General features: G+C 58.0%; 1 protein-coding gene across 4 annotated transcripts; it reads left to right on the top strand.

Annotated features, from left to right (window-relative positions):
* Positions 1 to 322: 322 nt before the first annotated feature.
* RHBDF1 (rhomboid 5 homolog 1) lies at positions 323 to 18,939 on the top strand. 4 transcript variants are annotated; one of them, XM_039884693.1, is made up of 18 exons: positions 323 to 449; positions 12,071 to 12,211; positions 12,281 to 12,411; positions 13,330 to 13,543; positions 13,945 to 14,154; positions 14,229 to 14,351; positions 14,428 to 14,585; positions 15,041 to 15,298; positions 15,392 to 15,503; positions 15,621 to 15,695; positions 15,784 to 15,945; positions 16,520 to 16,620; positions 16,764 to 16,827; positions 17,228 to 17,322; positions 17,557 to 17,632; positions 17,704 to 17,804; positions 17,920 to 18,073; positions 18,238 to 18,939. In XM_039884693.1, the coding sequence occupies exons 1-18, from the start codon at positions 390 to 392 to the stop codon at positions 18,655 to 18,657; spliced, it is 2,655 nt and encodes an 884-aa protein (XP_039740627.1). In that variant the 5' UTR covers positions 323 to 389; the 3' UTR covers positions 18,658 to 18,939. The 4 variants fall into 4 exon arrangements, with proteins under 4 accessions (XP_039740627.1, XP_039740628.1, XP_039740629.1 ...); XM_039884694.1 differs by lacking the exon at positions 323 to 449 and adding an exon at positions 3,544 to 3,664; XM_039884695.1 differs by lacking the exon at positions 323 to 449 and adding an exon at positions 3,546 to 3,664 and having other exon boundaries at positions 12,018 to 12,211.
* The last annotated feature ends 61 nt before the right edge of the window (positions 18,940 to 19,000 follow it).

The following is a 19,000-nucleotide window of genomic DNA, read 5'->3' as shown; positions in this document are numbered from 1 at the left end:
AGAAATCATGGGGAGTCCACATGTTCCCAGAGAGATGTTTTATTCCAACCTTGAGGATGAGGAAAGAGAGGCTCAGGGCAGCCCTGGCCCCTAGGAGGAGGCGGCAGGGCCTGCATCAGTAACCCACTTCTCCAGATGTTCCGGCCTGAGTGCAGGAGCTTGCGCAACCTCTGTAAAGGGGGGCTCCCCCCCGCCCCCCCCTTCCTGGTTTGTGGTCTGAGGCCCCACCACAGGCTGGAAGTGGTGGGTTAAGCATTCCCACTGCACTGTGGCCTGCAGGGCAGGCTGGCTGGGAGTAAGAGAAGGTGGTGCTAGGCGGGAGGAGGGGCCTGGGGCCTTCTCCATCCCTAGTGTGCCCTGCTGCTGGGCTGGACAAGCCATGTTGGAGGATGTCAGTGGAAGATGGAGGCGAGGACACCCTTGATGCTTTCAAAAGGGTCAACATTGAGGTGAGCTGCTCTTTGCCTCTCCTGGTCAGTTCATAGCCTGTGGAGGGGCCATCAGTCACCAGAGCCTTGACAGAAAGGACAGCAGCTCTATCAGCCATAGAGGCCAGAGCCCCAGCCCCAGCACTGACTCAGTGTCTCTTCTCTTTAACATAGTGGAAGAGACGGCTGACACCCTCAAAGGAAGAGTCGACATGTAGGGGGAGGTTCAGAGGCTCTTTGGGTAGAGAGGGCAGCGGAACGGGGTGTGTATGGGTTGCACCCTCCCTTCCTGGGACTGTGCTGCCAATGCTGCTGGGCCCTGGGCCCAGGTACTCTCGGGACCCCTTGCCACACCCCGAGACATGGGGAGGGGAAGCTGCCTCAGAAATAGCCAGTGACTTCAGGCCCCTGGATGGCCTGGCCCATATCCACTTCCTCCCCAAATAGCCAGGGGCTGGTCTGGGGCTCATCCAGGCCCCCCTACGCTCGGGGACTGGCCTGCTGAGCTGAGGATTCCAGAGTGGTTGGCAGGGACTCCTATTGGTCAGAGTGAAGTCCACAGCCATGGGGCTGGTCCAGACACTTGCCCATCCTCAGTCACCTGTCCACACGCTAGGCAGTTGCAGCTAATTTCTGTTTCTACAGGGCTGGGTGAAGAGGGAATAGAGGGAACAGGAGTGGGGGTTCCATGTATGGGGCTTCTCCACCAAGGTACAGGGCAGTGGAGCACACGTGAGGCAGAGCATGTGTGTGTACATACATGTGTCCCTGTGGACTAGGCCCAGGCCTGAGCACACGTGTCGACCCTCTTCTGTTCATACCATCCTTCTGATGCCAGGGTCCTTGCTCAGGAGGCCAGGATGGGCAGGGAACCTGGGATTCCTGGGTTTACCTGCCAGGGTATACTGGGGCATGCCTTGGGAGCAACACCTGTGAAGAGTGAGGGTTTGCAGCAGAGGCTGCTGTGGATTCCACTGGAACTCGAGAACTGGGACAGCCTTTCAGAGGTAACCCGAATGAATACAGGGGGAGGCCATTTACCTGTCAGTGGACACATAGACCACCTTCTGGGGAAGGAAGCATGATTTTGGACAAGGAAGCTCTTGTCCACTGAAGGTGACTCCTCAGGGAGTTCTCGTCTGTGAGCTAGCTATGGCTGTACTCCTGGAAGCTGAGGAGTGTCTGGGTCATGGAGTGGGTCTGGGTGGCACCCTGCAGCGTCCACAGCAGGATGGGTCCTGCCAGCACCGGATGTCCAGCCATGGCATGCTTTGGAGGTGAGCCCAGGTCCTGGACTCTGAAGAGGACACTGCTGCACACCCTGCCAGCCCAGTCTGGGCATCCAGGTGGGCGTGGCCTGCTTATCCCTGGCAGGGGTCAAGAATGCTGGGCATGAGACTGTTCTGTCTCTGGCTGAGAGCCTGTAATGGGAGGGGTGGCACGTGTGGGCTGCAGGAGTCCTGGGCATTAGCACTGGGCAGTCTCCTTCTTGCCTTGTGTCCCTAGTGCACTTGTAGCCATCCCTCTAACTAGTGAAGGAGACCTCTCTAGCCCCTCCAAAGCTTTTGTTGTCTTCCTTTACCTAAGAATCATGTTGATATACCCGTGTTCATAGAGGACCCAGTATGTACAGGCACTGCTCTGTCCCATGGTATGGATGAAGATACAGTCAGAGGATTCTGTCCCTTGCCCAGGCTCTGGGGTCAACCTGTAAGTGGGCTGCCATCTCACGTTGTTTACTTTACGCGTAGCCATGGGCCAGGTTGTTGTCTGCAGTCAGACACTGCACATAGCTTGCTATGGCAGCAACACAGTTCAGAGAGGGATAGTGCCATCTGGTCCCCAACTAGCAAAGGGCCTGAGGACACATTTGGGGGCCCTTTGAGGCTTGAGGGGCTGAGACTCAAATGCCCAATGTGTTCTAGCATCTGATGGAAGGGTCCTTAGGAGACCCATGGTCCTAGTTCTGTTTTCTCTGAGGGAAGAAGGGAGACCTTCGTATTGACTACCTAGGGGAAGCCTGGGGCCCTGTACCGTTCTCAGCTCCTGCCTGTACCCTGCTATTGGTACCCCTGCCCCATTCCTGGGTCTTTTTCTGGGTTGCTGGGCCCCACGGACTCCTGCAATGTCAGGAGAGAAGAATGCTGGAACCCTCCCTCCAGCAGCTTCAGCCTAGGAGCAGATGGGCCATATCGTGTCCAACTCAGAGAGTACAGAGATGACCCCACCAGGGGCGGCTGGTGAGCTCTGAACGGGAAGAACACAGTGGATGCCAGACACTGTGCTGCTGCCGCTGCTCCATGGGTTTCAGGAGCTGTAGGCATAGCCTGCCTGGCCTGTGAGTGCCTGCTGGGAGAGCAGCCTGGGGAAGGGGGAACTGCTCTGATCCTGCCTTTGGTGTGAGTGTGAGTGTGCGTGAGTGTGCGTGAGCGTGTAAACACGAATGGTAGTGTATAATTGTGGTTATGTGCATGTGCGTAAATGTGTGAAAGGGCATAAAAGTGTGTACGATCGTACTAGTGGATGTGTGTATGAGTCTGTGTAAACAGGTGTATGTGAATGAATAGGTGAGCATGCGTGTAAATGCATGAATACATGAGCATGTGTGTATGAGTGTGAATGTGTGCGGAGTGTGAGTGCTCGAGTGAGGCTGGGGGAGTGTAGGGTAAGCCACTGGGAGAGGTTTGGGGAGGTTAGGTTTACAGGAGGGGACACTCTCCCCTGAGCCTCGCCTCCCACATCCGCCCCACTCCTGTCTGTTCCCTCCCCCTTTTCCCAAGCATAAATCAAGGCAGATAAGGTCAGGACTCACTCTGGAGTTCTGGAGACTGGGAAGCACAGGTCTGTAGTTGACCATCAGGCTCTGTCCATCTGGGCTACCAGGTCTTCCCTCCTCGGCCAAGTCACTCACGACCCGCAGCCACAGGTGTCCTCGCAGTGGGACACAGGGGAGAGCGGAGCTCAGCGGCCTTCCCGGAGGAGGTGATCAGGCAGGCCGCGCGCATTCCTGAGCCCTGAGTCAGCGCGGCCGCCCCCTCCGGCCGGGCCCGCCCCCGGCGCGCACGCCCCTCGCTCCATGGCATTCCCAGGCGGGCGGGCCGGACGGGCGGGCGAGCGGGCGCGCGGGCGGGGACTCGGCGCGGGCGCCCTCCCGGCCGGCGGCGGCAGCCGCTCCCCAAGGCCCTCAGGATCCCCCGAAGGCCCCGGTGCCGGCGGCGGTGGCGGCGGCGGCGGTGGTGAGTGGGCGCGCCCGGAGCAGGGCGCCGCGGGCCGGGAGGGTTCCCGGGCTGTGTCCGCTGCGCGCGGGGCCCGTCCTCAGCCCACCGCGGCCGGAGCCGCTTAGAGCGGCCGGAGCCAGGTCGGATCCGGGGCCGAGGTTGGGTCTGGGTCCGGGGATTGGACCCAGTCCCCGCCTGAGGCGCCTGGACTTTCCTTCCCGGAGTTTCCCGAGCCGCCCGCGGAGGCGGCCCAGCCCCGGATTCCAAACCCGGCGCGCCGCAAAAATAGCCCGTGGCCGGATTAGCACGTCCCAGTGGATTTACCAAGCTGGACAGCTCGGCTCCAACCCCCGCCCAACAGCTGAGGGTCCTGGGAGCTGGAGGGCTCGGAGTCCGGGGTTGTCCCCGGCTCCTCTGAGCTACACCCTCCCCCCCTTACGTTTTCCTTCCCGGCCACCACTAGTGGGTGGTGTCTTCAAGTCGAAACTCCAGCTCAGAGGGTGGGACTTCTCAGGATCATCCCTGTCCCAGCCGTGCTCCTTGGGGATGGGATCGCAGCACTTACAGCAGTGGTTGTGGAGCTAGGGGTGAGGACTGACCCGTCTCTCCCATCTGTAAACACTGAAACTGCAGGGCTCTGCGAGCTACTACCAAAGACCTCCCCTCGCCCCCAACCTGTGCTCGGTGGCCAAGAGGTGCAGGCCAGGGCTGAACCGAGACCTCTACAGGGTGCCTTGAAACAGGTCTCTTGGTTGGGGAGATGGAGGGACCCCAGGTGCTTAGGGCACTGGAGGTGGGGGGCGGGGTTGGGGGCTGGCTGTTTGCCCTGCTGGGGACATGTCTGTGGCTGAGTTGGGGAATGGGCAGGAGTCCCCCAGCCATTCCTGCCCAAGGCTCAGATGGTCCTGACCAGAGCTCCTTCTTAAGTGTGTGCAACTTGAGGTTGTGAGGTTGTGAGGTTGTGTGTCTGTGTGTCTGTGTGTCTGTCTGGGTGGGCGGGGCCTGGGTCTGGAGGCCCTAGCTCTGTGCTGGGAAAGGCCCCCCACGCCCACCCCCTACCTTGGGACTTCCTGGCAGAGAAGATTCAAGGATGAAACTGGCTTTTCAGGTTTGGCCCAGCCAGATGCTGGGTTCTCCCCACCCCCACAGAACCATTCTCAACCCTGTAGCCCCCACTCAGAGATTGAGAGAAAGGTAGGGAACTGAGCAGCTGAGTGGGGCTCAAGGGGTCCCTGAGGCTGAGTTCCCTGTCACCAGGAGTCATTCTAGGCAAGCTGGATCTTTTCCCCTGAGAACAGGACAGGGGCTAGTAGCTGGGCACAGGAGTCAAGTGGCCCCAGATAAAGGTGTCAGGCCTCAGGCACCTTTTGACTCCTCTAAGCAGCCTCCACTGGCTGAACAGCTTCCCAATGTACAGACAGGCTGGCCGAGGGCAGCAGAGCTGGAGCATTGCTATGATCAACATCCCCATCCAGAGTTAGCGTGCTGGCCAGACAAACCACTGCTTGGGAGCTTACATCCTAGAGGGACCCTGGATTCAGGGGGAATCACCCAGGTCTTCCCCTACTTTCAGGGCCCTCTCAGGGTCTTCTCAGCTCTAACTGCTGCTCAGGGTACCCCATACCCCACTGCTGCTCTACCCGGATGTGAGGGGCTTCCCGACGCCAGCTCCAGTTTCCCCACCCTGGTGTCTGTGACAAGATCAACTTTCTGCCCAGAGATCAGATTCCTTGGCTTCTGCCTGTTTTCTGGGTTGGGTGTGTTTGAGGGTGACTCCCTACTCCCTGAACTGAAATGCTCTGGGTTGACGGGGTAGAGTGGGGTCCCACAGGGGCCTGACAGCCCTCCACAACCTGAGGAACCCAGATGGTCTGCCTCTTACCGTGGCCAGCTAGACAGACAGGCACATGGATCCTTTCCACCCCAGCTCCTGGGCCAACATGGCCCAAGGCTTTGAACCCCCTTGGAGGCTTAGCGACCTTGAGCATCTCTGAGCCTCAGTTTCCTTATCTGTAGATAGATGGACACAGAGGACCCCTTTCAGAGTTTGTTCAGTGGGTCAGTCAGGGTTCTTTGGTTTGAGGCAGGTGTCAGGCTTCTGATGACTGAATCCATTTCTGCTCTGATTATGGCTTTCAGGGACTTGTTTTCCCTTGTGGGGCCTCTCTAGCACTATCCAGCAGCCAGTGTGTCCTGGGAGGGTGTCTAGGCACCAGAGAGCAAACGTGTGGAGTCAGTCAGGGCACTTCTGGGGGCACTGACTGGTGACCAGACATGTTGATGGGATGTGGGCCTTTTCCCTCTGTGGCTTGTAGCGGGGCAGTGCTTCCACCTAACTCCTGAGATTCAGCTAGACCCCCGATGGTCACACTCAGAATTCCCTGTGGTTAAGTCTGTGCCCCTACCCCCTTGCTGACTGTTGCATGGACAGGTCCTCCAACCTCTCGGAGCCTTAGGGCTCCCCAACCCTGGGATGTGTCTGTTCTATCAGCCCCTGTCAGACTCAGTGAGGTCAGGAGCTTCAATTCTGGCCGTTGGCAACCCCCGGGCCATATGTGCCTGCTGAGCCTTGGGACAGTGCCTCCTCCCCAGGGCTAGTGCTCCCTTTTCTACCCTGTGCACCACCCTCCCAGGTCAGGTCCCTGTGTCTTCAGGGCCTCCTATAGCAGGAAGACTCCTGTTGTTTTGTTATTGGCCCTCTGCATCCTCCTTTGGGGTGATAGCAGGTAATGGCTGACATGAGGAGGCAGGGATTTGATGTATCTTCCTTCGGATGGCACCCTGCAGGCCATTGGTCAGGTCTCAGGCCTGCCCTGCTCCCCTCCGAACCTCACTTCTTCCACAGAAAAGTAGAGGTATAGCTGGGAGGGTTGAGGATGGTTGAGGACCTGGTCTATGTTCTTCCCAATATGATGCCATTTACAGGTGAGGCAGAGAGGCCCAGAGAGGCCAGATGACTTTAGCTTTGCCACACAGTAGCATGTAGTGGAGAAGGACTGGATTCTAGGCTGCCAGACAGCTGATGATTCTCCATCCCAAGGGAGATATGGGGTTGGGCATTAGCTTAGGGGTCAAACAGAAGACTGAGGGTCAGAGATGGGCTCTACTGGGGAGGTTGGGGGAGCTGACCTCTCTTGGGACTGTGCTCAGGGGAACTGGGGACACGTTTGGGCAAGTGTCCTGGGGTGGGGCCCTTTGCTCCAATTGACCTTGGTGATGGGCGGTCCCCTGGGCTGGGCAGGACAGGGCTCAGGCTTTGCAGGTCTGGTCCTGGGGCTGGGCCATCCACTTGGCCTCCAGCCGCCCCTGGCAGCATTTTCCTGTGAGTTTGCAGGGAAGGCCTGAGTGCTGAGTGCAGTGGTAGCTGCTGCTTACACCTGAGGATCCAGCTTCACACTGACTGTGGCCACTGGTGAGACGTGGGCAGGTCAGAATGTGTGCCCAGTCTCCTTCTTCCTCTTGGCCCACCCTCCCAAACAGGGCATCCTGGAGGGTCCTGTCCCCAGTTCCCCCCATGGCTCCTGCTTTGTTTGTGCATGCTCCTGGGCCCTCTTACTCCTGGGTTCCCTGCCTTTCCTGTGGCTGCCCTCCTTAGGGAGCTCCCCAGAGCTGGCAGGCATCACCAGCCCTTCTGATTTTGATCCAGCTGCTGCTTCTTGAACACATACTGTTTGGCAGGAACTGCTGTGGCCCCCGGTTTTCAAAATTGAAACTTGCAAAGGGTTGCAGGTGCTGGAGGTGAGCAGGGTCTGTGTACAGTGTCTTGGGCCAGGCTCTCCCCACTGGCCTCCCTGTACTGGCTCTTGCTTCCTGGACCCTCCTGCAGCCATGCACAGTGCCAGCCTGAAGGGACCCTAGTCAACCCCAGAGCAGGAACCTGGGTCAGTGGGACCCTCTTCCTGCTCCCCACCCAGCCCTCTGCCCTGATGGCTACAGCAGCTCCCACCCCTCTCACTGCTTCTTAAAGCAGCCTCAGTGGTCCCGTGACCCTGCGGGGCCCTTGTCCCTCAGCTTTATCTCCTGTCTTGCACCATACTTATCCCGAGCTGCTCGAAGGACCAGGGGTGCAGTGCCGTTTTGTGCCCTCCTACTGGGCTGGGTCCCCACAGTTGGTGTTTACTTCATCAGTACTTCTCACTTTACTTCCAGATGCCCCTTTGGGTGTCTCCTGATGGGACTGGGCACTGGGTGGGCAGTCATGAATGTTGCCAGAGTGACTCAAACACTGTGTGACCCTGGGCGGTCCACCCTCCCTGGGCTGTGGTTTCTCCCTGCATTGAAGGGTCAGCAGAGTGGAGATGCTATTGGGATTTCCCCCATGAGGGGCTGTCTGGGAACAAGAGCCCACTGTGCTCCTAAGGGAGGCCTGGACACTGAGCCACTGTCTCCTCTGGGTGGACACTGACCCCTCCCCAGACCAGACTCTTTGTCCAGCCTGGGCCTGTCCCTCCTCCACACCCTTGGGGCCCGCTGTGGAGCACCCCTCCCACCCCCGCCCCTTGTGAATCCCACTCACTTGAGGCTCAGATGGGAAACTGGGCACACAGGGGTAAGGCAGACCAGGGACCCACAGCACTGAGGGCAGGCTGGTTGTCTTGAAGCTGTGTGGCTTACAGAGCTCCCTCCTGTTTCCGCCCCAAATACAGGAGGGATTTGGGTGGAGGTGAGGGACACTGGGAGGTCTAGGGGTACAGGCACAGAGCAGGTGCCTCCCTCACGAGCTGAGCAGCTCTTATGTTCCTGTGACAGACTGTGGGCCTAGGCCTGTGGGGTCTAGGGTGGTGGTGGTGGTGGGGGCGGGACCCCTTTCCCAAACTTTTTGTGCTGCTCCTGCCCTGTCCAGCTCTTCCTCCCAGACCCAACTTCAGGTCATCTTCAGGAATCCCCCATCACCCAGACCATGGGGATTGGCTCTGCTAGCCTGTGCTCCTAAGTGACCAGTATTTACTGGGCAGCAGCTCTGGAGCTGGTCTGTCGTGGGCACTGTGGACCTCGCAGTGACAGGACAGGACAGCACACACATGGGCAAACTCCCAAGCGTGCAAGGGGACTCCAGGGCCCAGAGCGCCTCTTAGGGTTAGGGCAGCCTGACTGAGGCTGTAGGTCCTAGGACATGTGGAAGGTTGGGCAGAATGCGTGTGTAGGGCCAGGGCCCTGAGACCAGAGGGAGCCAGGTGTGAGGAGAGGCTGTGGGTGAGGGAGCAGTGGGAGCCATAGAAAGTCATGAGTATGTGTAGTAGGGCGGGCCAATCGGCTGGCAAAGGTTTCTTGCACTGCTGAGTGGGAACCATCTGATGTCACCTAGGAGTGCTGGACATGCATGGAGAGGCTCCTGAAGAGGCTGGCCCCCCAGCACCCAGCAGTGATTCCCAGCAGTGATCCCAGGAGCCACTCCTGGCCCTGTTCCTCTTCGTATCTCACAAAGGCTCCACCAGAAGCACCAGCCCCTTTTCCAGGCGAGAACACTGAGGCTCTGTAAGGCATGTGGTGGTTGAATAGCCGGGACAGACTAAATGTGGCATAGCCTCCCCCATCCGAAATGCTAAGGGGGTTCCCATCCTGTCTGGCCCCTCACCCACAAGCCCCCATGGGGTCCAGCACAATCTTGGGGGTCAGATCTCCTGGATCCCCACCTGGTAGGCATGGCCTGACTGTGGCTTGGAGGGTACACTGGGGATGCTGTCACAGCAGCGCAGGTTCTGATCACTGTCTGCCTTCCCAACGTACTCGATACTGTCTGAAATCCCACTGCTAGTGCTGAGCCCCAGAGCTGTCCTTCCCAGTCACTTCCTTACCAGAAGAGGGGTCATAAAGTACATGATCTGTGAAGGGAGGGCTGGCAGATGCTGACCTGTGACCTATTGATGATGTGGCTGAGCCGTATCAGGACACATAGGTCTGGGCTGGGTTTGCGGCATAGGCTGGATGAGTGCTGATCTCCTGGTTCATATCCCAGAGAGACCCAGTTCTCAGGATGCCTTCATTTCAGACACTGTCCCTGCAACCTGTCTGCTTCTGTCCCCTTCTGGGGACTCCTCCGTGTGACCGCACATTCTGGGGCTCACATGGGCAGGGAGCTCAGAGGGATTCCCAGTGACATGTGAATAAATGCTGCCTTTGGCCCTTCCCCTGAGATCAGACCGCATGAAAGCAAGGGAGAGATGAAAAGATCCCCGGGTGCACCGTTAGCTCAAAGAAGTTGGACCGTGAAGGATGGGACAAGTGCCAGGAGAAGGCATCCCTGAAGGGCCGAGCCTGTTCTTGGTTGGTGTAGCACAAGTGGGACCCGTGAGGAGTGCCTTGGGACAGTCCCTAATTGGTATTGGGCCAGTAGGAGTATGAGTGGTGAGCAGTGTCAGTATAGGGGTAATAGGATATGTGAGCAGTGGCGTGGCCCTGTCCTTGGTCAATATAGAGCCATTAGGAGTGTGCACATTGTCCTGGGCTCAGCACTGTTTGGTGTAAGGCAGAGCTACCAGCCGCATCCTGGCCTGGCCCCCAGTGGATATAGGGCTCGTAGGACCTGTGAGCTGGGTCTTGGGCTGGGCCCTAATTGGTGTAGAGCCAACAGAAGTTGTGAGTACTGTTCCAAGCACGTCCCTGAGTGGTGCGGGCTGGTAAGAGCTGTGAACAGCATGCTCAGCCTGTCCCTGGTCTGTGTAGGGCCAGAAGGAGTTGTGACCAATGTCCAGGGCTGTTTCTGGTCTACACAGTACCAGTGGAAACTGTGAGGAATGTCCTGGGCCTGTCCCTAGTTGATATAGGGCCAAGAGGAGCTGGGAGCAGCATCTAGAGCTGTCCCTGTTTTGTGTAGGGTCAGAAGGAGCTGTGCTCAGCACCCCGTGCCCTCCCTGGTCTGTGTAGAAGTGGGAGCAAACACTGTCAGACTTTCCCAGCTCAATATAGAGCTGGGAGTTGCTCTGAGCAGAGTCCTAACCCTTCCCTGGTCTGTATAGGTCCAGTAGGAGCTGTGAACAGCATCCTAAGCCTATCTCTAGTTATGCTATCCTTAATATGTGACCTTGGGAAAGTCAAGCTTCTGTTTTCTAGGCCTCAGTTTCCTTATTTCTAAGGTATGGGTGGGGCTTTCTCAATATTTCCTCCAAGCAGTTGCGAAGGAGGCTCAGAAGTGGAAGCTGTTTCTGGGGATGTTAGTGGGTGGGTTATAAACCCCGCAGTTCAGAGGCTTTGGGGTCAGAAGCTCTTTGAGGAGGCCGAGGAATTTTGGGGTCTCTGTTCCGAGTATTGCTTGGGCACTCCTTTGGTATCCATACCCCTCATTGTGCTCATAGAACCTTCTCAATCTCGGATATTCTATTTCCAGATCCCTTGCGGTCCTTCTTTGGGGAGATCTGTTTAGATTGGTCCTGAAAGTACCATTTTGTAAGGAGGGAAATAGAGTGCCAGGGAAGCCATGGTCACAGGCCCTTTGCCTCACGGTCACAAGGCCAAGCCGTAGTGGCCCAAATAAAACCCTGGCCTCTTTACTCTGGGTCTTGGGCCCTATCCCTGTGTCTAAGTGGTAGATTTAGGGTTAGGGTCTCAGATGCTGAGGTGTGGTGCTGGGCAAGCCACCCTCCCAGCGCTGAACTGTTTTGCTGCTGTTTCTGGCTGCATGGCGCACCCTGGTGGTCACGACAGCGTCTGTGCCCAGGTGGTTTTCAGGAGGTCCCTTTGCAGTAGGAGCTCTCAAACCTTGGGAAGCCAGCCACTCACTCAGTGAGGTGGAGCCATAGTACACTCCTGTGGTGGGCGTAGTGGGCCCTCTGTCTCTGGGGTGGACAGCATGGTGGATAAGAGGCTGAGGGCTGAAATTTTCCCTGTATGTAGACTGGGGCGAGCTCCTCAGCCTGCCAATGTTCTCGTGCCCACTCAGACCTTTGCACTGGCAATTCCCTGTAGTGGGAACAACCCCTAACCCCCAGCCTTGCTCACTCCATCACCTCCTTCAAGCCTTTGCTCAGATGCCACCTCATAGGAAGGCATCACTGCCCCTGGCAACTGTAATGTGCTGATTTTGTCCCTATCACAGTTCACATCTTTTAACACAGTATATCTATTTACTTTAGGTTTATTGTTTGTCTGGCTTATAAGCTCCAGGGAGGCAGAGGTTTTGTCTGTTTTGGTTTCCTTGTTCTCTACACTAGTGTGTCCCCAGCACCTAGGAGTGGCTCATAGTAGGTGCTCCCATGTTCGTCACATGAGTTTATATTGTCTGAGGACCTAGTATGTGCCTGGCGGTATCTATAGAGACGAATAAGGCAGAGAGTGTGTTAGTGTGGAGCACAGAGTAGGACTTCAGCAATGGGAGCCGTGATTACCCTTATTGGAGTTACTGCTGCTTCTCTCTCCTCCTGGGTCTGGGCCCAAGGAACCTTCAGATGATTGTCGGCATTGTTACTGAATAACACATCACACTCCCAGGCCCACTTTGCTGCATCTGGAACCATGAGCGAGGCCCGCAGAGATAGCACTAGCAGCCTGCAGCGAAAGAAGCCGCCCTGGCTGAAGCTGGACATTCCAGCTGTGGCACCTCCAGTGGCTGAGGAACCCAGCTTCCTGCAGGTAGGTCCTGGCCAGCAGGGACTGTGGGTACATCCTGTCCCGCCTCCTTACCATGACCCCGTTGCCCAGCCCCTGAGACGCCAGGCTTTCTTGAGGAGTGTGAGTATGCCAGCTGAGACGGCCCACGTCCCTTCGCCCTACTATGAGCCCCGCCGGCCAGTGCTGCAGCGCCAGACGTCTATCACGCAGACCATCCGCAGGTACCACACTGCTCTGGCTGCTTCTTGGGTTGGGGCCTGGGGGCTGGTGGGACAGAGGCAGGCATCCATAGTCCACTTTGGGTACTGAGGCTGGGAATAGCGCAAGGGCCCCTTCTGTCTCGGCTTTCTCCTCGATCTTGTTCTCTGTGTCACCCTGCCTTCCTGCTCTGGGGACTGACTCCTCTCACCTACCACCCTTCTCTGCTCCCCTCCAGCACTTGCTCTCTCCTTCTCTGTCTCCCCCACCCCAATGCTCTGACTCCTGAACAGCCGACAGGTGCGCTTTGGGCGTGTCCACACTCTACCCCTCTTGGGTTCCCCTGCTGCCCGCAGGGCCCTTCCACAGCGCTGGTCTCTCTCTCGGTCCCTGCTCAGGTACCTTGGGCAGGGCGTGAGTGTGTTAGTGTCAGCTGGTGTGTGCATGGCTTGGGACTTCTTGGGAGCAGTTTGCATTCTTTGGGGTTCCTAACTTCTGGTGCTGGCAGTGTTTTTGCTTGCATGTCCAAGGGCTATGGGCAGCCTGCGTGGGCTTGCGGTGCCCACTGCCTGAGTTCTGTGGTATCCAAGGTCAAGCTGCTGCCCAGGGCCAAGCTGTCTGGGTGAGCTAAGGGTGGAGCTCTGAGCACCATCTCTGGACTCAGTGTTTCCCTACAAACCCCCTCTCAGGGATTGGTTGCGAGTCTGTGTAAAATACGCACCTGGGCAGGGCCTATCACCTGCGGTTCTAGTGGGAATTTTGAGTTGGCTAATTGTTTAGGGGGCTGGAACTCATCCTCTAAATTGGACCTAACTGGACCCTGGACCCTACAGTGACCGGAGGCCTGGGGTGGGGCATGCTTCCTAGGAGGAGGACCTCTGAAGCTCCTGCTGGGGAGGGAAGAGATCTGGCTTCCACTCGCTGAGTCCCTTCCATGGCAGGGGCACAGCGGACTGGTTTGGAGTGAGCAAGGACAGTGACAGCACCCAGAAATGGCAGCGCAAGAGCATCCGTCACTGCAGCCAGCGCTATGGGAAGCTGAAGCCCCAGGTCATCCGGGAGCTAGACCTGCCTAGCCAGGACAATGTGTCGCTGACCAGCACTGAGACACCTCCTCCACTGTATGTGGGGCCCTGCCAGCTGGGTATGCAAAAGGTATGCTTACCCTCTGCTGCCTCCCACAGGCTCCTCACTCTGCTCCCTGGGGATGGGGTGAGGGACACAGCCAGCCCCAGCAGAGGAGGTTCCTTGGAGCTCATGGTCGGGGAGCATGGTCATAAAGACACCTAAGAGACTCTCTGGGAAGGGGGCCCTGGGATTGTACCATGGGGGCCAACATCTCAGGATGAACAGCAGTGTAAAGGCACTACAGGTGGGGAGAGGGACCTCTCTGTGCATTGGGGTGGGGTGGTACCCACCACTCTCTGGGTATCCACTGGGATGTGGGAGGAGCAACAGCTCTGAAGTGTTCTTCAGTGAGGTCCTGGGTGGGGAAGGAGCCCATGTGGTGATGACCCAACCGTCCCCCGACTCCTGCGTCTCCTCCCCTCCACCAGATCATAGACCCCTTGGCCCGGGGCCGGGCCTTCCGCATGGCGGATGACACCGCCGATGGCCTGAGTACCCCGCACACGCCCGTCACGCCGGGTGCTGCCTCCCTCTGCTCCTTCTCCAGCTCCCGCTCGGGTTTTAACCGGCTTCCGCGGAGGCGCAAGCGTGAGTCTGTGGCCAAGATGAGCTTCCGGGCGGCTGCAGCGCTGGTGAAGGTGGGTGCAGGGGCCGGGGTGGGAGTTGGGTGGGGTTGGGGCTCCAAGCCATGTACTCACCTCCTTGCTGGCAGGGCCGCTCGGTTAGGGATGGTACATTGCGCCGGGTGCAGCGCCGAAGCTTCACTCCCGCCAGCTTCCTGGAGGAGGACACTGTGGACTTCCCCGATGAGCTGGACACATCTTTCTTTGCCCGGGTAAGAGCACAGTCCAAGACCACACCCAACACCCCTTCGCTGATGCGTCCCGCCCTGACCATGCGTGTTTGCTCAGGAAGGTGTCCTTCATGAGGAGCTGTCCACATACCAAGACGAGGTGTTCGAGACCCCATCGGAGGCGGCGCTCAAGGACTGGGAGAAAGCCCCGGAACAAGGGGACCTCACGGGTGGGGCCCTGGATCGCACAGAACTGGAGCGCAGCCACCTGATGCTGTGAGTGGCCGCAGCGAGGGGGCAGGGAGTGTAAGTGGTTGGAGGTCAGGAGCAGCTGGTCTCTGGGGCAGGACTCCCCCGTGGGCTGAGGGGGTGGGGTCTGCTTGGCTCTTGTGGCTGGCAGACCTAGGGCTGGGCACCTTTTGTGCCTCAGCTGCCTGCCTGTGAAACAGGAGCGCAATCCCAGAGCCCACAGGCTGAACAGAACTCAGTGGGGAGGCCAGGGAACCGCTTACAGGTCTGGTCCCAGCCGCCTACCATCCCTGAGGACCTCAGGATTGCTCTTTACTGGTAAGGAGGAGGCTGCACAGTGCCTTCTGCCTTCACCGCTAGATGGGACCAAGACAGATGGAACCAAGACAGATGGAAGGTGGCCCTTGTCCCATTGCAGAGGGGCTGCAGCAGGTCTGGGGCCTGGGGCCTGGGGCAGGATGTGACTTCGCGCCTTCCCTCAGGCCCCTGGAACGCGGCTGGCGGAAGCAGAAGGAGGGTGGTGCCGCAGCCCCGCAGCCCAAGGTGCGGCTGCGCCAGGAGGTAGTGAGCGCGGCTGGGCAGCGGCGGGGCCAGCGCATTGCAATGCCCGTGCGCAAGTTCTTTGCTAGGGAGAAGCGGCCGTACGGACTGGGCATGGTGGGCCGGCTAACCAACCGCACTTACCGCAAGCGAATTGATAGCTATGTCAAACGCCAGATCGAGGACATGGACGACCACAGGTAGGCATGTGGCTTAGGGCAGGCAAGGCTCTGGGTTGGGAGTGGGGGTACCGGGTTTGAGACGCCGCCTTCGCTGATGCTCTCGCCCTGCAGGCCCTTCTTCACCTACTGGCTCACCTTTGTGCACTCGCTCGTCACCATTCTAGCCGTGTGCATCTATGGCATCGCACCCGTAGGCTTCTCGCAGCATGAGACTGTGGACTCGGTGAGCCCCCGCGCCCTTCCTGGGCCCACACTAGTGGAGTCTGGGCTCTGGACTCTCTCCCACTGAGGCTGGGAGGGGAGGGCCCAAGTGGGCTGATCTCTCTCCCCAACCTCCCAGGTGCTGCGGAACCGCGGGGTCTATGAGAATGTCAAGTACGTGCAGCAAGAGAACTTCTGGATTGGGCCCAGCTCGGTGAGGGTGGGGCCTGGTGAGGCAGGTGGGCGAGGATCCTGGGCTGGCAGGGGCCAGGGCCTCAGCTGCACATCCCGATCACCCACAGGAGGCTCTCATTCACCTGGGTGCCAAGTTCTCACCCTGCATGCGCCAGGATCCGCAGGTGCATAGTTTCATCCGTGCCTCACGGGAGCGTGAGAAGCACTCAGCCTGCTGCGTTCGCAATGACCGGTCTGGCTGCGTGCAGACCTCGGAGGAGGAGTGCTCGGTGTGTGCCCCTGCCTGCAACTCACATCCTGTCTGCACTGCATGTTTGTTGTTGTGACTTCAGATGGAGCCCATTATCTTTTATCCTAGATCTCCAGCACTTTACACCATCCCTCTGTGCAAGGTTCCTCACATCACATTCATTCATTACTCTTTATTCCCCAACTCATTCATCTCATCACATAGACGACCACTGCAATGTGTCTTTGAGTGTGCTCTTTCTGCATGTCTTGTTTTTGTGTGTCTTAAGTTTACATACGAGGAATTGCCTTACTTTTTCCCACTAAACAATTAAAAAAAGGATTCCACCAAGTTTTTATTACATCATTTTATGAAGTACCAAAGTTTATACCAGTTCCCTGATTTGGGACAGATTATTTCTAAGCTAATAGGAATTATGCTCTTGAGCTTGTAACAGAATCCCTACATGCATGCACATTTCTGGAGTGTAAATTTATGGAGTTTGGGTTGTGGGCTCAGAAGGAAGATCTCAGTGCTTTTGCTTTTGGTTCTGGCCTTCTGGAGACTACTGGATGAGGGCTCTGACCAGGGGCTTACCCTGTGTCTTCACGCAGTCCACGCTGGCAGTGTGGGTGAAGTGGCCCTTTCATCCCAGTGCCCCAGACCTTGCTGGCCACAAGAGGCAGTTTGGTTCTGTCTGCCACCAGGACCCCAGGTCAGTCTTGCTAGCCCCTCCCCTTTGTCCATGTCTCCCTGGGTACTGGGGAGAGAGGGTGCTCCCCTTGTTATGGAGTCGGGTGGAAGGGTGCCAACACTAAGGACATAAGCAGGGTCTGACCACATACTGGGCTCATGCAGGGTATGTGATGAGCCCTCCTCTGAGGACCCTCATGAGTGGCCAGATGACATCACCAAGTGGCCGGTGAGCCTGGGTAGAGGGGTTGGTGGGGAGTCACCCTGTCATGTGGGGGAAGAATCCACACCCCACCTATTCGTGATGCCAGGAGGTCCTGACCTTTGTGGGATCACCCTGTTTTCAGATGCAATGCCCCTGGTCTTTGCCCAGCCTGTTCCTCCACCAACACCTGCCTTTCTGAGCAGATAGAGCAGGAGAACCAGGTAGAGACTTGGGAGGTCAAGTGACATTATTCCAGTTTGACAGATGGCTAAACTGAGACTTAGGGTACGGTAGCCTGCTTGAAGTCAAGGAGATCTGTTTTCTACTGTAGGAGCTTGTCCACCTTTGCCCCAACCCCCAAGCATAGTGTGGGGCCCAGGATTGGGGAAGGCCCTGACCCAACTTGCCCCCATTTGTGACCCAGATCTGCACCAAAAACAGTGCTGGGAACCATACCAACCATCCTCACATGGACTGTGTCATCACAGGCCGGCCCTGTTGCATTGGCACCAAGGGCAGGTAGGTGTGCCTGGGTGCAGAGCACTGCCCTGTGGCTGTGCCCTTCTCCCTTACCAAGTCCTGAAACAACCCAAGATACTAAGGGGCATGGAGTGAGAGTCTGGACTTACCCAGGGCCGATGAAGCTGGGCAAGTGAGGCTGGAACCGGGGCCTGGGTGTAGTCAGGTGCCTCTGTCCTTGGGCCCCAGCAATCCCCCTCTGCAAGTCTTCCCAACCCTGGCCTGACCTTCCAGGTGTGAGATCACCTCTCGGGAGTACTGTGACTTCATGAGGGGCTACTTCCACGAGGAGGCCACACTCTGCTCTCAGGTACGCCTCCAGGGTGTGTCCCTCCCCTCTCCCCCCAGCCACGGAGGGTGCTGACAGGCCACTCTGCACAGGTGCACTGCATGGATGACGTGTGCGGGCTCCTGCCCTTCCTCAACCCCGAGGTGCCTGATCAGTTCTACCGCCTCTGGCTGTCCCTCTTCTTACACGCTGGGCAAGTGACACCATATGGGCTGAGCAGGGCTGGGTAGGGTGGGTATCTCACGGTCCCCTGGAGTGGCTGGCTAGGGGGTGTGGCCTTCCCTGCTGAGTGCCCTCATCCCCAACAGCATCCTGCACTGCCTGGTGTCCGTCTGCTTCCAGATGACCGTCCTGCGGGACCTGGAGAAGCTGGCAGGCTGGCACCGAATAGCCATCATTTACCTGCTGAGTGGCGTCACCGGTAACCTAGCTAGTGCCATTTTCCTGCCGTACCGGGCAGAGGTAAGGCTGCCCCCAGGGTGCACCTTCAGCACTGAGTGTGGGTCCCAATTTGGGAGCATCTCCACTTGCCTCCTCAATCCTGCTGTGCTCTGGGTCATGGGAGGCGGGCTAGGGAGACAAGGCTATGGGTCCGGGGGTCTTGCTCAGCCCCTCCTGCCTCCCAGGTGGGCCCGGCTGGCTCGCAGTTCGGCATCTTGGCGTGCCTCTTCGTGGAGCTCTTCCAGAGCTGGCAGATCCTGGCTCGGCCCTGGCGTGCCTTCTTCAAGCTGCTGGCGGTGGTGCTCTTCCTCTTCACCTTTGGGCTGCTGCCCTGGATCGACAACTTCGCCCACATCTCTGGCTTCGTCAGTGGTCTCTTCCTCTCCTTTGCCTTCTTGCCCTACATCAGCTTCGGCAGGTTTGACCTGTACCGCAAGCGCTGCCAGATCATCGTCTTCCAGGCCATCTTCCTGGGCCTCCTGGCTGGCCTGGTGGTCCTCTTCTACTTTTACCCTGTCCGCTGTGAGTGGTGTGAGTTCCTCACTTGCATCCCCTTCACTGATAAGTTCTGTGAGAAGTATGAGCTCGATGCCCAGCTCCACTGAGCTGGCGTGGGTGCTGGGGCCACATGCTCCAACAGGCCAGAGCCGGGCAGACTGTCCACTCCGAGCCTCACAGGCCACGGGACTCTGCCTGCCAGCCCTGGGAGGAGTCCTGCCCATTTGTCGGACACACACCTCTTGTGCCTTGTTCACTGCTGTTGAACCTCTCATACTTCGGGGCATTTATTACACTAGTTCCCTTGATTACCTTCTAACTAGTCTCTTGACGACCACCTCATGTGGCCAATAAATGGACTGGGAGCGTTTTAGCTGCCACTAACTTGACCAGAGCTGCCTCTTTTCTGGTTTCTGGCTGGGGGCTGTGGACGGAGGTCCTTCAGGCCCC

This window comes from Pteropus medius, unplaced genomic scaffold (assembly GCF_902729225.1).
Source record: "Pteropus medius unplaced genomic scaffold, Ma_sr-lr_union100, whole genome shotgun sequence".
NCBI classification, from domain to species: Eukaryota; Metazoa; Chordata; class Mammalia; order Chiroptera; family Pteropodidae; genus Pteropus; species Pteropus medius.
This window is presented reverse-complemented; position numbering and strand designations above follow the sequence as displayed.